General features: G+C 44.0%; 1 protein-coding gene across 1 annotated transcript in view; it reads right to left on the bottom strand.

The window, feature by feature from the left end:
• Window positions 1-16,640, bottom strand: part of LEF1 (lymphoid enhancer binding factor 1) — a 126,107-nt gene that overhangs the window by 38,900 nt on the left and 70,567 nt on the right. Inside the window, 2 exon segments of the mRNA XM_040418383.1 lie at window positions 10,633-10,795; window positions 11,910-12,029. Of these exon segments, the coding sequence (XP_040274317.1) occupies window positions 10,633-10,795; window positions 11,910-12,029 (283 nt within the window).

The raw sequence follows: 16,640 nt of genomic DNA, 5'->3' as shown, positions 1-16,640 counted from the left end.
ACTTTTTAAATGCCACTGTGCATAAATTTAGGAGCAAATGGCAGTTTTATGCCACCCTAGCCACTTTCAAAAATGTGGGCCGGGTGGGGGTGGGCACGGACAGCAGAAGATGCAAAAAATCTATTACTTTCTTTATAAATTAGTTGTATCCTCCGACAGCAGCGTTTTTACTTAGACTGGCGTGTGAAACACTGGTCTTTAGTAAATAACCCCCACTATCTCTAATTTCCCTATCGGAATCGTGGTGGTGAGCAATGACCATTAAAGGGAATCTGTCACCTGGTTTGAGCATATTCAGCTGTCACCATTGCCATGTACAATAAACTACCTTGTTTCCTGCTGTGGTCTTCTTTCTTCTCTTCATGGTTTCATTCTGATTAAAAAAGCGCTTTTTGTGATATGCAAATGAACCTCGAAGGTGCCCAGAGGGGCGTTATTCTTCATCTCTTGAGCCCAGTAATGCCCCCTGCAGTGCCCAGCCCACCTTAATTTCGAGCCCAAGCACGCCTACTCAATATGAAATATCGACCCACAGCTGAGGTGAACGGCGCCGCCTCCTCCGCTACGTCAACTAATATATTCAAGCTACACCCGTGGCTTCTTTCTTTCGGCCGCCGGAAATCTCGCGCAGGCGCAGTACCGCCGAGCCCAGTGACAAAATTTGAAGCTGTTGCCCTCAGGAACCATTTGATCGGACAGGCGCAGGCAGCCGGCGGTACTGCGCCTGTGCGAGATTTCCGGCAGCCGAAAGAAAGAAGCCAGGGGTGTATCTTGAATGTATTAGTTGACGTAGCAGAGGGGGCGGCGCCGTTAACCTCGGCTGTGGGACGATATTTCATATTGAGCAGGCGTGCTTGGGCTCGAAATTAAGGCGGGCTGGGCACTGCAGGGGGGGCGTTACTGGGCTCAAGAGATGAAGAATAACGCCCCTCTGGGCACCTTCGAGGTTCATTTGCATATCACAAAAAGCGCTTTTTTACCAGAATTAAACCATGAAGAGCAGAAAGAAGTCCACTGCAGGAAATAAGGTAGTTTATTGTACATGGCAATGGTGACAGCTGAATATGCTCAAACCAGGTGACAGATTCCCTTTAACAACTGGGCCCCCAGAATGGTTGGTGTAGAGGTCTGAGACATATCAATTAATTCTGGTTATGAATGAATTCACCAGAAATCCTAAATATTAGTGGTATATAATCAAAGCTAAAGAACAGAACTAGGATTTCAAAAACAGTAGAAGTACAGTCCTGATCAAAAGTTTAAGACCACTTGAAAAATGGCAAAAAATCATATTTTACATTGTTGGATCTTAACAAGGTTCCAAGTAGAGCTTCAAGATGCAACAAGAAGAAATGAGAGTGTGACGACAAAACATTTTTTGAGCATTCAATTAATTGAAAATAACGATTAGGCCTCCTGCACACGACCGTTGTGTGCACCCGTGGCCGTTGTGCCGTTTTCCGTTTTTTTTCGCGGACCCATTGACTTTCCATGGGTTCGTGGAAAAATCGGAAAATGCACCGTTTTGCAGCTGCATCCGTGATCCGTGTTTCCTGGCCGTGAAAAAAATATGACCTGTCCTATTTTTTTCACGGCCAACGGTTCACGGACGCATTAAAGTCAATGGGTCCGTGAAAGAACACGGATGCACACAAGATTGGCATCCGCGTCCGTGATCCGTGGCCATAGGTTACTTTTTATACAGACGGATCCGCTGATCCGTCTGCATAAAAGCTTTTTCAGAGATGAGTTTTCACTTCGTGAAAACTCAAATCCGACAGTATATTCTAACACAGAGGCGTTCTAGTTAGAATATACTGAGAACTGTGTACATGACTGCCCCCTTCTGCCTGGCAGGTGCTGCCAGGCAGCAGGGGGCAGGCCCCCCCCCCCTGTAGTTAACACATTGGTGGCTAGTGCGGCCACCCCCCCCCCTCCCTCCCCTGGAGTTAACTCATTGGTGGCCAGTGGGCCCCCCTCCCTCCCCCGTAGTTAACTCTTTGTTGTCCAGTGCGGCCGGCCCCCCCTCCCTCCCATGTAGTTAAATCGTTGGTGGCCAGTGGGCCCCCCTCCCTCTCCTGTAGTTAACTCTTTGTTGTCCAGTGCAGCTGGCCCCCCCTCCCTCCCCTGTAGTTAACTCTTTGTTGTCCAGTGCGGCCGGCCCCCCCTCCCTCCCCTGTAGTTTACTCGTTGGTGGCCAGTGGGCCCTCCCTCCCCCTCCTAATTAAAATCTCCCCCCCTATCATTGGTGGCAGCGGAGAGTACCGATCGGAGTCCCAGTTTAATCGCTGGGGCTCCGATCGGTAACCATGGCAACCAGGACGCTACTGCAGTCCCGGTTGCCATGGTTACTTAGCAATTTGTAGAAGCATTATACTTACCTGCGAGGCTGCGATGTCTGTGTCCAGCCGGGAGCTCCTCCTACTGGTAAGTGACAGGTCTGTGCGGCGCATTGCTTAATGATCTGTCACTTACCAGTAGGAGGAGCTCACGGCCGGACACAGACATCGCAGCCTCGCAGGTAAGTATAATGCTTCTACAAATTGCTAAGTAACCATGGCAACCGGGACTGCAGTAGCGTCCTGGTTGCCATGATTACCGATCGGAGCCCCAGCGATTAAACTGGGACTCCGATCGGTACTCTCCGCTGCCACCAATGATAGGGGGGGAGATTTTAATTAGGAGGGGGAGGGAGGGGGGAGGGCCCACTGGCCACCAATGAGTTAACTACAGGGGAGGGAGGGGGGGCCCACTGGCCACCAACGAGTTAACTACAGGGGAGGGAGGGGGGGCCGGCCGCACTGGACAACAAAGAGTTAACTACAGGGGAGGGAGGGGGAGCCCACTGGCCACCAATGAGTTAACTACAGGGGAGGGAGGGGGGCCCACTGGCCACCAATGAGTTAACTACAGGGGAGGGAGGGGGGCCGGCTGCACTGGACAACAAAGAGTTAACTACAGGGGGAGGGGGGGGCCGGCCGCACTGGCCACCAATGAGTTAAAAACAGGGGGGAGTCTGCCCCCTGCTGCCTGGCAGCACCTGCCAGGCAGCAGGGGGCAGTCATGTACACAGTTCTTTTAGTATATTCTAACCTGAAGCATCCCCATCACCATGGGAACGCCTCTGTGTTAGAATATACTGTCGGATTTGAGTTTCACGATCTAACTCATATCCGACAGTATATTCTAACATAGAGGCGTTCCCATGGTGATGGGGACGCTTCAAGTTAAAATATACCATCGGATTGGGGAAAACTCTGATCCGATGGTAAAAAAAGGGACTCCTGACCTTACATTGAAAGTCAATGGGGGACGGATCCGTTTGCAATTGCACCATATTGTGTCAACGTCAAACGGATCCGTCCCCATTGACTTGCATTGTAATTCAGGACGGATCCGTTTGGCTCCGCACGGCCTGGCGGACACCAAAACAACTTTTTTTTCATGTCCGTGGATCCTCCAAAAATCAAGCAAGACCCACGGACGAAAAAACGGTCACGGATCACGGACCTACGGACCCCGTTTTTGCGGACCGTAAAAAAAACGGTCGTGTGCAGGAGGCCTTAAACTGAAACAGGCTGTTTTTCAGCTGATCAAAATTTTAGGACCACATGCCTTTAAAAGGCCAAATCTGTGCAAAGATGTGGATTCATTGTCATTTTCTGTCAGGTAGTCACACGTTGTGATGGCAAAGGCAAAAAAACTCTCCCTTTTTGAACGTGGTCGGGTTGTTGAACTGCATAAGCAGGGTCTCTCACAGCGCGCCATCGCTGCTGAGGTGGGACGCAGTAACACAGTCATTTGGAATTTCTTAAATGATCCTGAGGGTTATGGAACAAAAAAGTAAAGTGGAAGACCCAAAAAAATTTCATCAGCACTGAGCCGGAGGATCCAATTGGCTGTTCGTTAAGACACTGGACGATCCTCGACCCAAATTAGGGCCTTTACTGGTGCTGACTGCAGCCCCATAACTATCAGACGGCATCTGAGACTGAAGGGCTTCAAAAACAAAAAACGTCTTCAAGGACCTCGTCTCCTTGAACGCCACAGAACTGCTCGTTTGGACTTTGCAAGAGAGCACCAAACATGGGACATTCAAAGGTGGAAGAACGTTTTATTCTCCGTTGATGGTCCTGATGGTTCCCAACGTTACTGGCATGACAAGCAGATCCCACCTGAGAAGTTTTCTACACGCCACAGTGCAGGGGGCGCCATAATGGTCTGGGGTGTTTTTTCCTTTAGTGGAACAATGAAGCTTCAGGAAGTGCAGGGGCGTCAAACGGCCGCTGGCTATGTCCAGATGTTGCTGAGGGCTCTCGTCTGTGTGGTAACGACTGGGTTTTTCAACAGGACAACGCTACAGTACACAATGCTCGCAGGACAAGGGACTACTTCCAGGAGAATAACATCACTCTTTTGGCCCATCCTGCGTGTTCCCCTGATCTAAATCCAATTGAGAACCTTTGGGGATGGATGGCAAGGGAAGTTTACAAAAATGTACAACAGTTCCAGACAGTAGATGGCCTTCGTGCGGCCGTCTTCACCACTTGGAGAAATGTTCCCACTCACCTCATGGAAACACTTGCATCAAGCATGCCGAAACAAATTTTGGAAGTGATAAACAATAACGGCGGAGCTACTCATTACTGAGTTCATGTTTGGAAGTTGGATTTCTGTTTTGGGGGGGTTTAGTTTTTTTTTGGAGGTGTGGTCCTAAACTTTTGATCAGCTGAAAAACAGCCTGTTTCAGTTTATTCATTGTTTTCAATAAATTGAATGCTCAAAAAATAAAATGTTTTGTCTCACTCCCATTTCTTCTTGTTGCATGTTGAAGCTCTACTTGGAACCTTGTTAAGATCCAGCCATGCTAAATATGATTTTTTGCCATTTTTCAAGTGGTCTTAAACTTTTGATCAGGACTGTATTAAGAACCGATTAACATTTCACAGCTAAATTCTATATGGCAGGAACCTAAGCATTGCAAATTTAGGCACATGGCCTAAACTGGTGTGAAATTTGCCATTTTATGTTGTTTTTGCTCCCTTAGCCCATTAAAATGCAACGCACACTTAAAAAAACACTGGTTCAGCAATAGTAAAAAAGGAGGTTGACACCGAAATGTGTATACCTGTTTTTTGATTTAACACAGTGTTATTTGCCACAAAATCAATTTAAATCCTTTAAATGGTGTCACCATAATCCCCTTTTATGGTCGGCTTTCCAGCTGCCACACTGACATATGTGCCTTGGATGAGAATAGGCGTTATGTTGGCAGGAAAATGCTATTTGGGCTGTACATATTTTTAAAGAGAAGGGCCTGATAGCCTTAGGCATGGAGATTAGATAGTTGCTTATATCCCAGTCAACATGGATTTAAATATGTAGAAATATAAGTATCGGGAACCGGGGATCAATAACCAGGGAGAAATGTGCTTATAATTAGGCCAAGGTAAAATGCGCTGCAAGAGTCTGATGCCATAAAAGCTTATTCGAGCTTGTAGCCGACAGAATAACACGGTTTGTGCTAGAACGGCCCCAGGTCTAGAGGATCTCTAGTGGCGCCTAGTCATTAATGCCTTACTCCCACTCTGTAAAAGACACCTAATTAGCTCTCGCAATGCCTCCACCACTATTAATTACATACTGACGTTTAATACCTGTATTAGCACTTCCTCAACATCTGGTGTGGATCTAACTCACTATTGATCTGCTATAACAACATACTTCATGCTGGATACCGTATTTATGTCGGCCTGAGAAATGACTACAATCAGTCAATGTTTTTTAACTATTAGGAGACTGAAATTATTGTTTCATTTTCTAGTGATCTGCATACTATGATGAATTTTATATGACATCAGGAATTGTAAAAATCACATGATTCCCCTATACACAGAACAAAATTTTATCTCTCACAACAGCCGCTATGGCATGCTGGTACGAAAATCTCTGCCGTGACTTTTGCCTTAACTATTAACTGGAGTCCTCATTTATTGTGCAGTTGAATAAATTCTATTATTCACGGTTATCATGTATTTCAAGATGGAGTAGTGACTGACTGCAGTTATTATTATTATTGAAGACTAGGAATCTGAACTAAGATTAGAAACATTAAAAGTCTACCACCTTGATCACTTTTATACCTTTATTCAAATGCTCAATAAATCAGGGGCACGCTCTCTCTCTCTCTCTATATATATATATATACACTGCTCAAAAAAATAAAGGGAACACTTAAACAACACAATGTAACTCCAAGTCAATCACACTTCTGTGAAATCAAACTGTCCACTTAGGAAGCAACACTGAGTGACAATCAATTTCACATGCTGTTGTGCAAATGGGATAGACAACAGGTGGAAATTATAGGCAATTAGCAAGACACCCCCAATAAAGGAGTGGTTCTGCAGGTGGTGACCCAGACCACTTCTCAGTTCCTATGCTTCCTGGCTGATGTTTTGGTCACTTTTGAATGCTGGCGGTGCTTTCACTCTAGTGGTAGCATGATATGGAGTCTACAACCCACACAAGTGGCTCAGGTAGTGCAGCTTATCCAGGATGGCACATCAATGCGAGCTGTGGCAAGAAGGTTTGCTGTGTCTGTCAGCGTAGTGTCCAGAGCATGGAGGCGCTACCAGGAGACAGGCCAGTACATCGGGAGATGTGGAGGAGGCCGTAGGAGGGCAACAACCCAGCAGCAGGACCGCTACCTCCGCCTTTGTGCAAGGAGGAACAGGAGGAGCACTGCCAGAGCCCTGCAAAATGACCTCCAGCAGGCCACAAATGTGCATGTGTCTGCTCAAACGGTCAGAAACAGACTCCATGAGGGTGATATGAGGGCCCGACGTCCACAGGTGGGGTTGTGCTTACAGCCCAACACCGTGCAGGACGTTTGGCATTTGCCAGAGAACACTAAGATTGGCAAATTCGCCACTGGCACCGTGCTCTTCACAGATGAAAGCAGATTCACACTGAGCACATGTGACAGATGTGACAGAGTCTTGAGACACCGTGGAGAACGTTCTGCTGCCTGCAACATCCTCCAGCATGACCGGTTTGGCATTGGGTCAGTAATGGTGTGGGGTGGCATTTTTTTGGAGGGCCGCACAGCCCTCCATGTGCTCGCCAGAGGTAGCCTGACTGCCATTAGGTACCGAGATGAGATCCTCAGACCCCTTGTGAGACCATATGCTGGTGCGGTTGGCCCTGGGTTCCTCCTAATGCAAGACAATGCTAGACCTCATGTGGCTGGAGTGTGTCAGCAGTTCCTGCAAGATGAAGGCATTGATGCTATGGACTGGCCCGCCCGTTCCCCAGACCTGAATACAATTGAGCACATCTGGGAGATCATGTCTCGCAATATCCACCAACGTCACGTTGCACCACAGACTGTCCAGGAGTTGGCAGATGCTTTAGTCCAGGTCTGGGAGGAGATCCCTCAGTAGACCGTCCGCCACCTCATCAGGAGCATGCACAGGCGTTGTAGGGAGGTCATACAGGCACGTGGAGTCCACACCCACTACTGAGCCTAATTTTGACTTGTTTTAAGGACATTACATCAAAGTTGGATCAGCCTGTAGTGTGTTTTTCCACTTTAATTTTGAGTGTGACTCCAAATCCAGACCTCCATGGGTTAAAAAATTTGATTTCCATATTTAAATTTTTGTGTGATTTTGTTGTCAGCACATTCAACTATGTAAAGGACAAAGTATTTCAGAAAAATATTTAATTAATTCAGATCCAGAATGTGTTATTTTTGTGTTCCCTTTATTTTTTTGAGCAGTGTATATAAAAGTCCAAATTTTCTTTTATATATATATATATATATATATATATATATCTGTGTTCCTTTTGATAGAAGAACCTAAATGAACATGGTTCTTACACGTTTGTTTGTCTGTCTATTTAGTAAGAGCAGTTTACTCTGAAAATTGATGTGCTGCATACTTTGTAGACAAGCCTCTATTTGTTTGCCAGACTTGAGCTCAACTTTTGGCTCTTGTTAATTATAGACACTGGTTATACTCCTGGTTGACATCAGGTAGATGCAGAACTTTCTGAAAGGGTCACCCATCAACAGGCATAAAAAACTGTTATAATGATGGACCAATCACTAATATTCTAAACCCTGTATATGGCCACAGTGATAAGAAGCATAGGACATGCTGGGTCCTGAGGTTCACATCACCAGAGCCTAACTACTCAGTTGGGTTCTAAAGTCTGTGACATAGCTCTAGGTCGCCAATCCACAGTGAAGTTCTGAGAAACCTTCACTTTATATAGTTGTTAGCTATGTACATACTATCACTAAAACTATAGTAGCTCTGAAACCCTGTATGTATAGTTACTAGTGTGCCTATAGTAAGGCTGTAAAGGACAAATTAGGACAAAAAGTTGACGCATCAAAGGATACGCAATGAACTTTCTAACCAATGTTCTCTACCTTAAAGCCCTGTAGGTCAGGGGGTCAGAGTCAGATCAATGAACACATACATGACAGGCCAAGAGAAACCACAGTTCCAGGAGCTACAGTCATCCACTTTGTGGTGCCCTGGGGACTTGAAATTTGATAGAATGAGGCATGCAACTGAAACAAAACTGCAGTTTATTATAGGAACTTTCAAACTATGAATCAAATCGCTCATGGAGAACATGTCTGATTAGTGAAGCTCAGCTTCACCTAAACAAAAAAAAGGGGAAACCAGGTGGAAAAGAAACAGAATTCAAGCTTTCTTGGTTGCAACTGGTAATGAGTATGTGCCTGACAGACATTCGCTATTAAGAGGTTAGTAACACATAAGAAGCATTCTAGCATTTGAACATATACTTAGTTTCATGTTTGGGTTCCTTGGGCCCACCAGAGGAAATTATTCTTGAGGCTCAATCTCTATATTAGGAATAAAGTTTAATAGTTTTTGAATCAAAGAAACAGAGCCTAGTGCCAGGTGATTAGTCCACAATGGTTTCAGAGCCGGGGACGCATTGGAGGATCCTCTGGTGGCCAGTCTGACCTGTATTGGGTACAGGTGGTGCCCATTCTTTATCCATGTTAAAATTCATATGTGTAGTGGCATCTGCTCTTTAAAGAACCTTAACAATAGGAAAGTCTCACCTTATACACTACCTTAATTGTGGTACTACTAACACAGTGTTTACAGCCTGCCATATTACTTATAACTATCTTGGCTTCAGTTTTGGGCCACTCTATAAAGTCACTGAAGTCACATATTCCCCGGTTGATACACAGGCTTCTCCACATCCTGTATTTTTTAACATCTGTCCTGCTTACTGCTATTTTACAGACTGCTCATGAATTCAATAAATGTAAGACATATTTTTTTCATAATTCCAATAAACATTGTGAACGTTTTATAGTAGTAAACCTGAGGATAGACATGCTGAAATTAGACTCTAAAAGCAGATAGGGACAGGGTGATAGCTTTCCTGGAAGTGTGTGAGTCACAGGAAATCCACAGCAGAAATAATTCGTTTCTGGGAAGTGAATAAGGTTTATATGCTAAATGCCTTAAAGAAAATGAAAGTACGCTGGGTTGTGGGCAATTTTAGACACCATATAATATGCTGGTAACGCAATGTGAAGTTTGTGTAAAACAGTCATTTAAAAGACCTAGGTGATTCATAATATTAGTACCTCTGTGACAATCTGTGGCTCCTCCCAGGAAATCAGTTTCATGACAATCATACTGATCATTTGGGGACACACAGAACCAAAGAGATTGCTCCATGTAAATAGAGCTAAACAAGCGTCAATCAATATGTTATATTGTCAACCTGCTGGGGTCCAACTGACCAAAAAAGATCTGGTCACCAACCTATATGTTTTTCGGTGACTCTGGTTTGCTAATATTTAAGTTAAAAGGGTTATCTGGTTTACCATAAAAAGATCAAAAATATCACTATGTGCTTTAAAAACAAGAAAGCAATACTATCCCTTGTCAATCGGGCACCTCTACCATGGCAGTCCCACCAGTCTTTGTTTACAAGAGGCCACCATGTCATAGCTGCAGTCACGTGCATCCCACTGCCCCAGATGCCACACCAATAATGACGTTGTGACTCATAACTGAGCGTTATCACTTTTGGAGAAACTTTGACACCCTACAACCATGTGACATGGTCCCTGTGAATCAATATAAAAGTCACTAATTGTTAGCAATGTAGGACATGTGGTGGGGAATAAATCAGAAAACCCCTTTAAATTGCAAAACTACATCTGGATTGCTACAAAGACATACCGGGCAGCCATGTAAATGGTACTGAGGGACAGTTTTCTTCCTTCTGAAGGAGAGCTAGGACTCATTGCTGCAAGCATGATGTGAGTGGAATGCCCAAACATTACCAAGACGGGAAGCACTCAGGATAACTTGTTGGAAAGAGTACAAAGCAGTTTTGTTTTTGGTACATTATAAATTATTCTTCGGGGACGTAGAACAAGGCAGAGGCGAATCAAGCGCTGACTGTTCACTTCCTCATTTACTCCGTACTCACAGGTTGCCAAGCAACAGCAAAATCATTAGCGAGCGTCCGAATGACACGGGGGCAGAAATCAGGGTTCTGTGGCGCAGAGTACAGGTTAGCAGAAAGGAAAAGGAAGAAGCCCCCAAAGCTCACCCTTCTGCCGAGGATCTGATTGATGGCAGCACTTTCTTTAAGCGTACACTCTGCTACAACGTTCGCTCTCATCTCTTTCATATACAACATAAAAGCGTTCAGCGGTTTCTTTATATGAGGTCTTTTTGGCTCCTGTTCTTTTCTCTGTTCATGATGAGATTTCCTAAATGGAAAAGAAGGACACATTGTGATTAAAACCACACAAAAGAGCAAATGAAGACATATAATTAATGGGTTCATATATGCTTGCAACTAATTACATGACACAATCTTTTCTCCATCACTCTCATCTTGTAAACTATCTTTCTGAGGCCTTGAGGCACCGAGTTTGTGTACACATATTTTCTAAAACTCTACATAATTTATTATAATTGCTGTAATTTAACACAACATTGCATATGGAAACCCGATGACACTCATACGATTTAAAGTGCCATATTTTCACCGTTTTTGCCATTTTGAATATCAGGCATTTGAACAATAAGGTCATGTATAATCTTAATGGGGTCGTCCTTAAAGGGCATATGTCAGCAGATTTATACCTATGAAACTGGCTGACCTGGTGCATGTACACTTGGCAGCTGAAGGCATCTGTGTTGGTCCCATGTTCATATGTGGCCACATTGCTGAGAAAAATTATGTTTCAATATATGCAAATGAGCCTCTAGGAGCAACGGGGGCGTTGTCGTTACACCTAGAGACTCTGCTTCTCTCTTCAACTGCCACACCCTCTGCACTTTGATTGACAGGACCAGGCAGTGATGATATTTACACAGCCTGGCTCTTTTAATCAAAGTGCAGAGGGCACGGCAGTTGTAGAGAGAGCAGAGCCTCTAGGTGTAACGGCAACGCCCCCATTGCTCCTAGATGCTCATTTGCATATATTAAAACTTCATATTTCTCAGCAATGCGGGCCCATATGAACATGGGACCAACACAGATTCCTTCAGCTTCGAAGCGCACATGTAACAGGTCAGTCAGTTTCATAGGTACAAATAATGAAGCAATTGCACAACATAGAGTCATAAGAACAGTTGGCCCACAATTGTTATTACATGGAAAATACAAGACATGTTAAGAGAGGTGACAGATCCTCCTTTAAGGAGGATCCAAAAAATGCTACTGCTCCACATGAGGAGACTCTTACTAAAAATGACATGGGATTGTTGTGGGACCCTGTCACTCATACTGCTATTGGGTCCACAACTACAGACATAGTGTGAACCCCAACCGCACTGAATATCTTGCGTGGTCTTACAGTGTAAAGTAATACTTACATATGCATTAAGTCATTGTCATGTGGGTGTTCTTGTTTAACCTGAGGATTGACAATGGCGGGGTGAGGGATTCCAGTTGGGTGTGGACCTGGAGGGCCAGGAACCATATGATGTGAATACCTAAACGGAAAATATAGGTAAATTAAAGGGCAATAATACAAAAGTACATTTCTTCCAATAATTTCACTACTAGCTATTTGTGGTCACCCTAAACATTCAATATATCGAGAAAACAATCACACATCTGCGAAGATTAGGATTATAACAGATGCAGAGACAGATTAACATGCAGGATTCTGAGATGAAGTGTAAGTATCATTGTTTTGTGTGTGCTTTGAACTGCTTAGATTACATTGTGTGTTTTTTTTATTAAAACTGCTTTCCACTTTGAACTGGATTAACATATTTAAAAAGAACAGTTCAGACAGAATAATTGATTCATTCCTAGCCGACTTGGGTCAATCAATTCAGTTCAAACAGGGTTATTGATTGACAGATTTCATGTAAAAATGGCTTTAGAAGCCGCAGGCGTCTATAATGCTGCTCTGCTGACAATCCCGCCACTTAGTAAATTGTCTTTATAGGGAAGAATAGGCCACAGGCATGAAATGGAGGATTGGGATTATTCTAGTGCGGAAGATTAGACATCTTGATTGTCAGCTATTATACTGTAGGGATAAACTGCAGATCATTGTGATCCACAGGAAAGGGTGAACGGGAAACAACATACTTGTGTTGGACAGTCATGTAATATGTGCACTATTATAACATATTTAATATATACATTTTATATAACACTATATATGCATTACACAGAATGCAGACATATTTTTGTAAAACTGTAAGATACCCAACTACTATGAAGAAAACACTGTCAATACAAGGGCTTCTTCTTCTTGCCCGATGAAGAATCTAGTTCAGCCCTGACATGTACTACATCTACACAATTAAAGGGGTCCGCCATCAGACCCCTGTTGAACCAGGCAGAATGCTGAATGTACTGATACCTTTCACTTAGCAATCTGAGGCTTCATTCAGGAGAATAACTATCTTTAATCCGTATGGAAACGAGCAGTTAAGGGAGGGCCCAAACCACTTTGTGCACCATTATTCCTACTGCTTCCAATGCAATCCCCTCCCTCTAGACTGACAGGTTCAGGCGAAATGACTATATGTAGGAACCTGGCCCTGTAAACTAAGAAGGAGAGGAAGGGGCTGACAGAGGAAGCAGAAAATGCAAGGGTGCACAAAGTGGCTTGGGGCCTCCCTCAGTGCACTTAAAGGGGTTATCCAAGACTATAAAATGCTCCCCCATATGCCGGGCCAATTCACAATGAATATACTTACCTGGCTCCCCGCTCCCTGCAAGTCACTCGCGATGCTAGGGAGGCTCGTCCCCGCCTGCCATTGGGGAGAAGCAGCAGCGGTGGTGCGGGGACCAGGAGCGGCGTGGAGAGCCAGGTTAGTATATTCATTGTGAGAGGCCCGGCATATGGGGGGGGGGGGGGCATTTTATAGTTTTGGATAACCCCTTTAACTGCTTATTTCCATATGGATTAAAGGTAATTATTCTTGAGAAAAAATCAACAGATCACCAAGTAAAATGCATCATTACATTCAGCTGAGATAGCTCTACAAGACAGTGTGCCTGGTTTAAAGGGGTTATTCGGTAATATATATTGATGACCTATACTCTGGATAGGTCACCAATATCAGATCAGCAGAGATCCAACATCTGGGTTACCCGCCGATCAGGTGTTAGAAGAGGCCAGCACTCCTTGAGAGCCCCGACTTCTTCCTAGGCCATGTGACATCATCGTACATTGCTCACATGGCCTAGTTGGAGCTCAGCCCCATTGAACTAAATGGGGCTGATCTGCAATACCAAGCACAGCCGCTTGTATGGCACTGTGCTTGGAGAATGGAGAGCTGCTGATCGTTGTGATAATGATGACCTACCTGAGGATAGGTTATCATTATCCATTCCTGGATAACCCCTTTAACAGTGAATTTCCTGTTGACAGAATAACTTTAATAAAGCTTTCACCAGCTCCACTCCAGTTCAAAGAATCCATCTTTATATACTAGAAGTCTGTACACTATAGCTTTTCAAACACTAACCCGAGGATGCAAAGTCAATGGATGTATTCTATTGGGGCATAAAATGAGTGCCTCAGCAACAGTACCAATGAAACAATGATCGCCACTTAACTTCACTAGTTGGAGTACTGCTAAATCCATAGGCAAAAAGACCCAACGATTGTGTCTATTGTACATGGGCAAATATTTAGCTTTTCCCAATTGGTACAAGAGAGCCAGAGGTGAAACTTGAAACACAAAGTCTGTAACAGGGTTTCCCAGTAATCTTGTGCCATTTGTAGTACTGTCTCCTCGTACAGGAGAGAGTGAGTGACCTTTCGAGCCCCGTTCTTTTTTTTTCTTTTTTTTTTACAATACTCTTTTGTTAAATGGGTCCCTTAAAATTAGGCTGATTATAGGCTGTCCTATTGTGTGCACCCCTAGCCTTCAGATCAGTAATCTGTGCATGAACCGTGCACAAGGGTTCAATTCCCCTGCAGCACGATTACATGGGAAATGAAGCAATACAGGAGCCCCCCTTGAAATCAATAAGCTGTTCTTATAACAAATGAACACAGCAGGTCCTCTAGAGTGAAGGACAGTATTGGTAGCTGTTCTCTAACTTAGATAATTGATGGAAGTACTGAATGATCAACCCTCTTGTGTTAAAGAGCATCTGTCAGCATGAGCAACCCTATTAAACCAGACATATAGCCTGGTAGGCCCTGTAAAATGATATCCTAATTATGGCTGTGGCCCTGTAGCTGAGAAATATTTATTAATTCATATGCAAATGATCCAACTGAAGTGCCAAGGGGACGGCCATAGCCCTTGGAGCACCAGTTTTGTACACCTCTTCAGCTTCAGTCCCTAACCCCTTCCCCTGGATTGACAGGGCTAGATGTCTCGTCTAGTCCTGTCTTCTTGTGCTTGCTGCTCTCAAAGTGAAGAGACCTGTGATCTCACGCCTGTGCTGTGTCTCCTGGCCTCAGCGCTTGCTCAGTTGGAATCTGCTCTGCTTGGAGTGCAGCAAGAGATACAAGCACTCAGACCGGAAGATACAGCGCAGGCACAAGAAGACAGGTCTCGGCACGTGAAGAGCAGCAGACACAAGAAGGCAGGGCTAGACATAAATCCTGGGGAAGGGGGAGGGACTGAAGCTGAATGGGTGCAACAAACTGGTACCCCAAGGGCTCTGACTGGCCCCTTGGTGCTTCAGTTGGGTTATTTGCATATAAATAAAATGCACTTTTCTCAGCAACAGGGCACAGATAGCCATAATCAGAGTATCTTTTTTTTTATCAGCATAATCAACCCTACTGGGCTGTATGCCTGGTTTAACAGTGTGGATCCTTCTGACAGATTATTTTTAACGCAGTCTCTACAGTATTTTAACCTTTTGAGAACAGATTAACAAATTCTTGAAACTACCCTGTGAGTTATTTTATATGCTGAGATAAGGTAATCTATTGTCCATGTTGGTCCTCAGTAGACACTATGGTTTTGTTTATAGGTATAAGTAATCAAGATATGTTAAAGATGGATAAATGAACACTTATAATATAACTAAAATCGAATTGCTATAAATCCACCTAAAAGTACAACACTGGCACCTTTTTATCTTTGGAACTAAATGTACCTTTAAAACACGTGGAAACATCAACTCTGGAAACTTTCTATGATGTATATGAAAAATGATCCTAGCAAATTCTCTATAACTCATTAAGAACCAATGAAACCTGCTATTACAGTAAATCCATTATGAAATCCCTGTATACAAGACGTCTTGGCATCTTTGAAGGGGGAGTGAACAAGAAGCCTCAGATATGATGCATTAAGAAAACATTACAAAATACTACAAGCCACAGTTCTATTGCAAGGCAGAGAAAGTTGCACACCCGGGCAGGAATGACAGACATTAAGGGGAAACCGTCAACCCTTTTCCAAATTCATTCGAGCTTCAGAATTATTCCATATCTTTCCTATTTACGTCAATGGAGAAAATCATCTTACTTGTCTAATATAATGTGCCCATGGTGTTGTTGGGGAAAATTTACACTTGCGCTAAGAACACTAAGATGTTGTTTTATACCATCTGGTCCATCCACAAACCTGTCTCTGTGCCAGCACCATCTACCAAGTACAACATCAAACTGATTTTAAGTGAAGCAGATCAACCTATGAGGCACAATTTAGTCAGATATCAGGGCAGAGACATCACAAATACTGGCTAATGTACCATTCATATATCCTGCTGCATAAACAATCCTCATAGCTGGATGGTTCAACTCCATGGGTGTCATATATCAAGACTTGCACCCTGGTCTTGATATCCTCCCGTGCCTCAGAAGGGTGAACTTAACTTATGAGGCATATGCAGTCTGTGAGCTCGTAGCTGGCGTAGATCTCAGTCATCGCCGATGCCACAAAACGGGTGTAAATGATGCTAAATGTGCCACGGCCAGCGCCTTCTTTTCGGAAAGTGGCAAAGGTTGCGTAGAAACGCCACTTGTGCCTAGATTTAGGTGTTTAAAAGTCACAAACCCAGGGTACAGTGGCGTCGGGGTATGATAAATCCCCTCCAATGTTTCTCAATGACCCCAAAAGGTGATGTCTTTTGGATTTTCCATAGAGAGAACGTAAGAAAAATGA

The sequence above is a fragment of the Bufo bufo genome, chromosome 2, assembly GCF_905171765.1.
Source record: "Bufo bufo chromosome 2, aBufBuf1.1, whole genome shotgun sequence".
NCBI classification, from domain to species: Eukaryota; Metazoa; Chordata; class Amphibia; order Anura; family Bufonidae; genus Bufo; species Bufo bufo.
The sequence above is the reverse complement of the archived record's forward strand: the minus strand, read 5'-3'. Positions and strand labels throughout refer to the sequence as shown.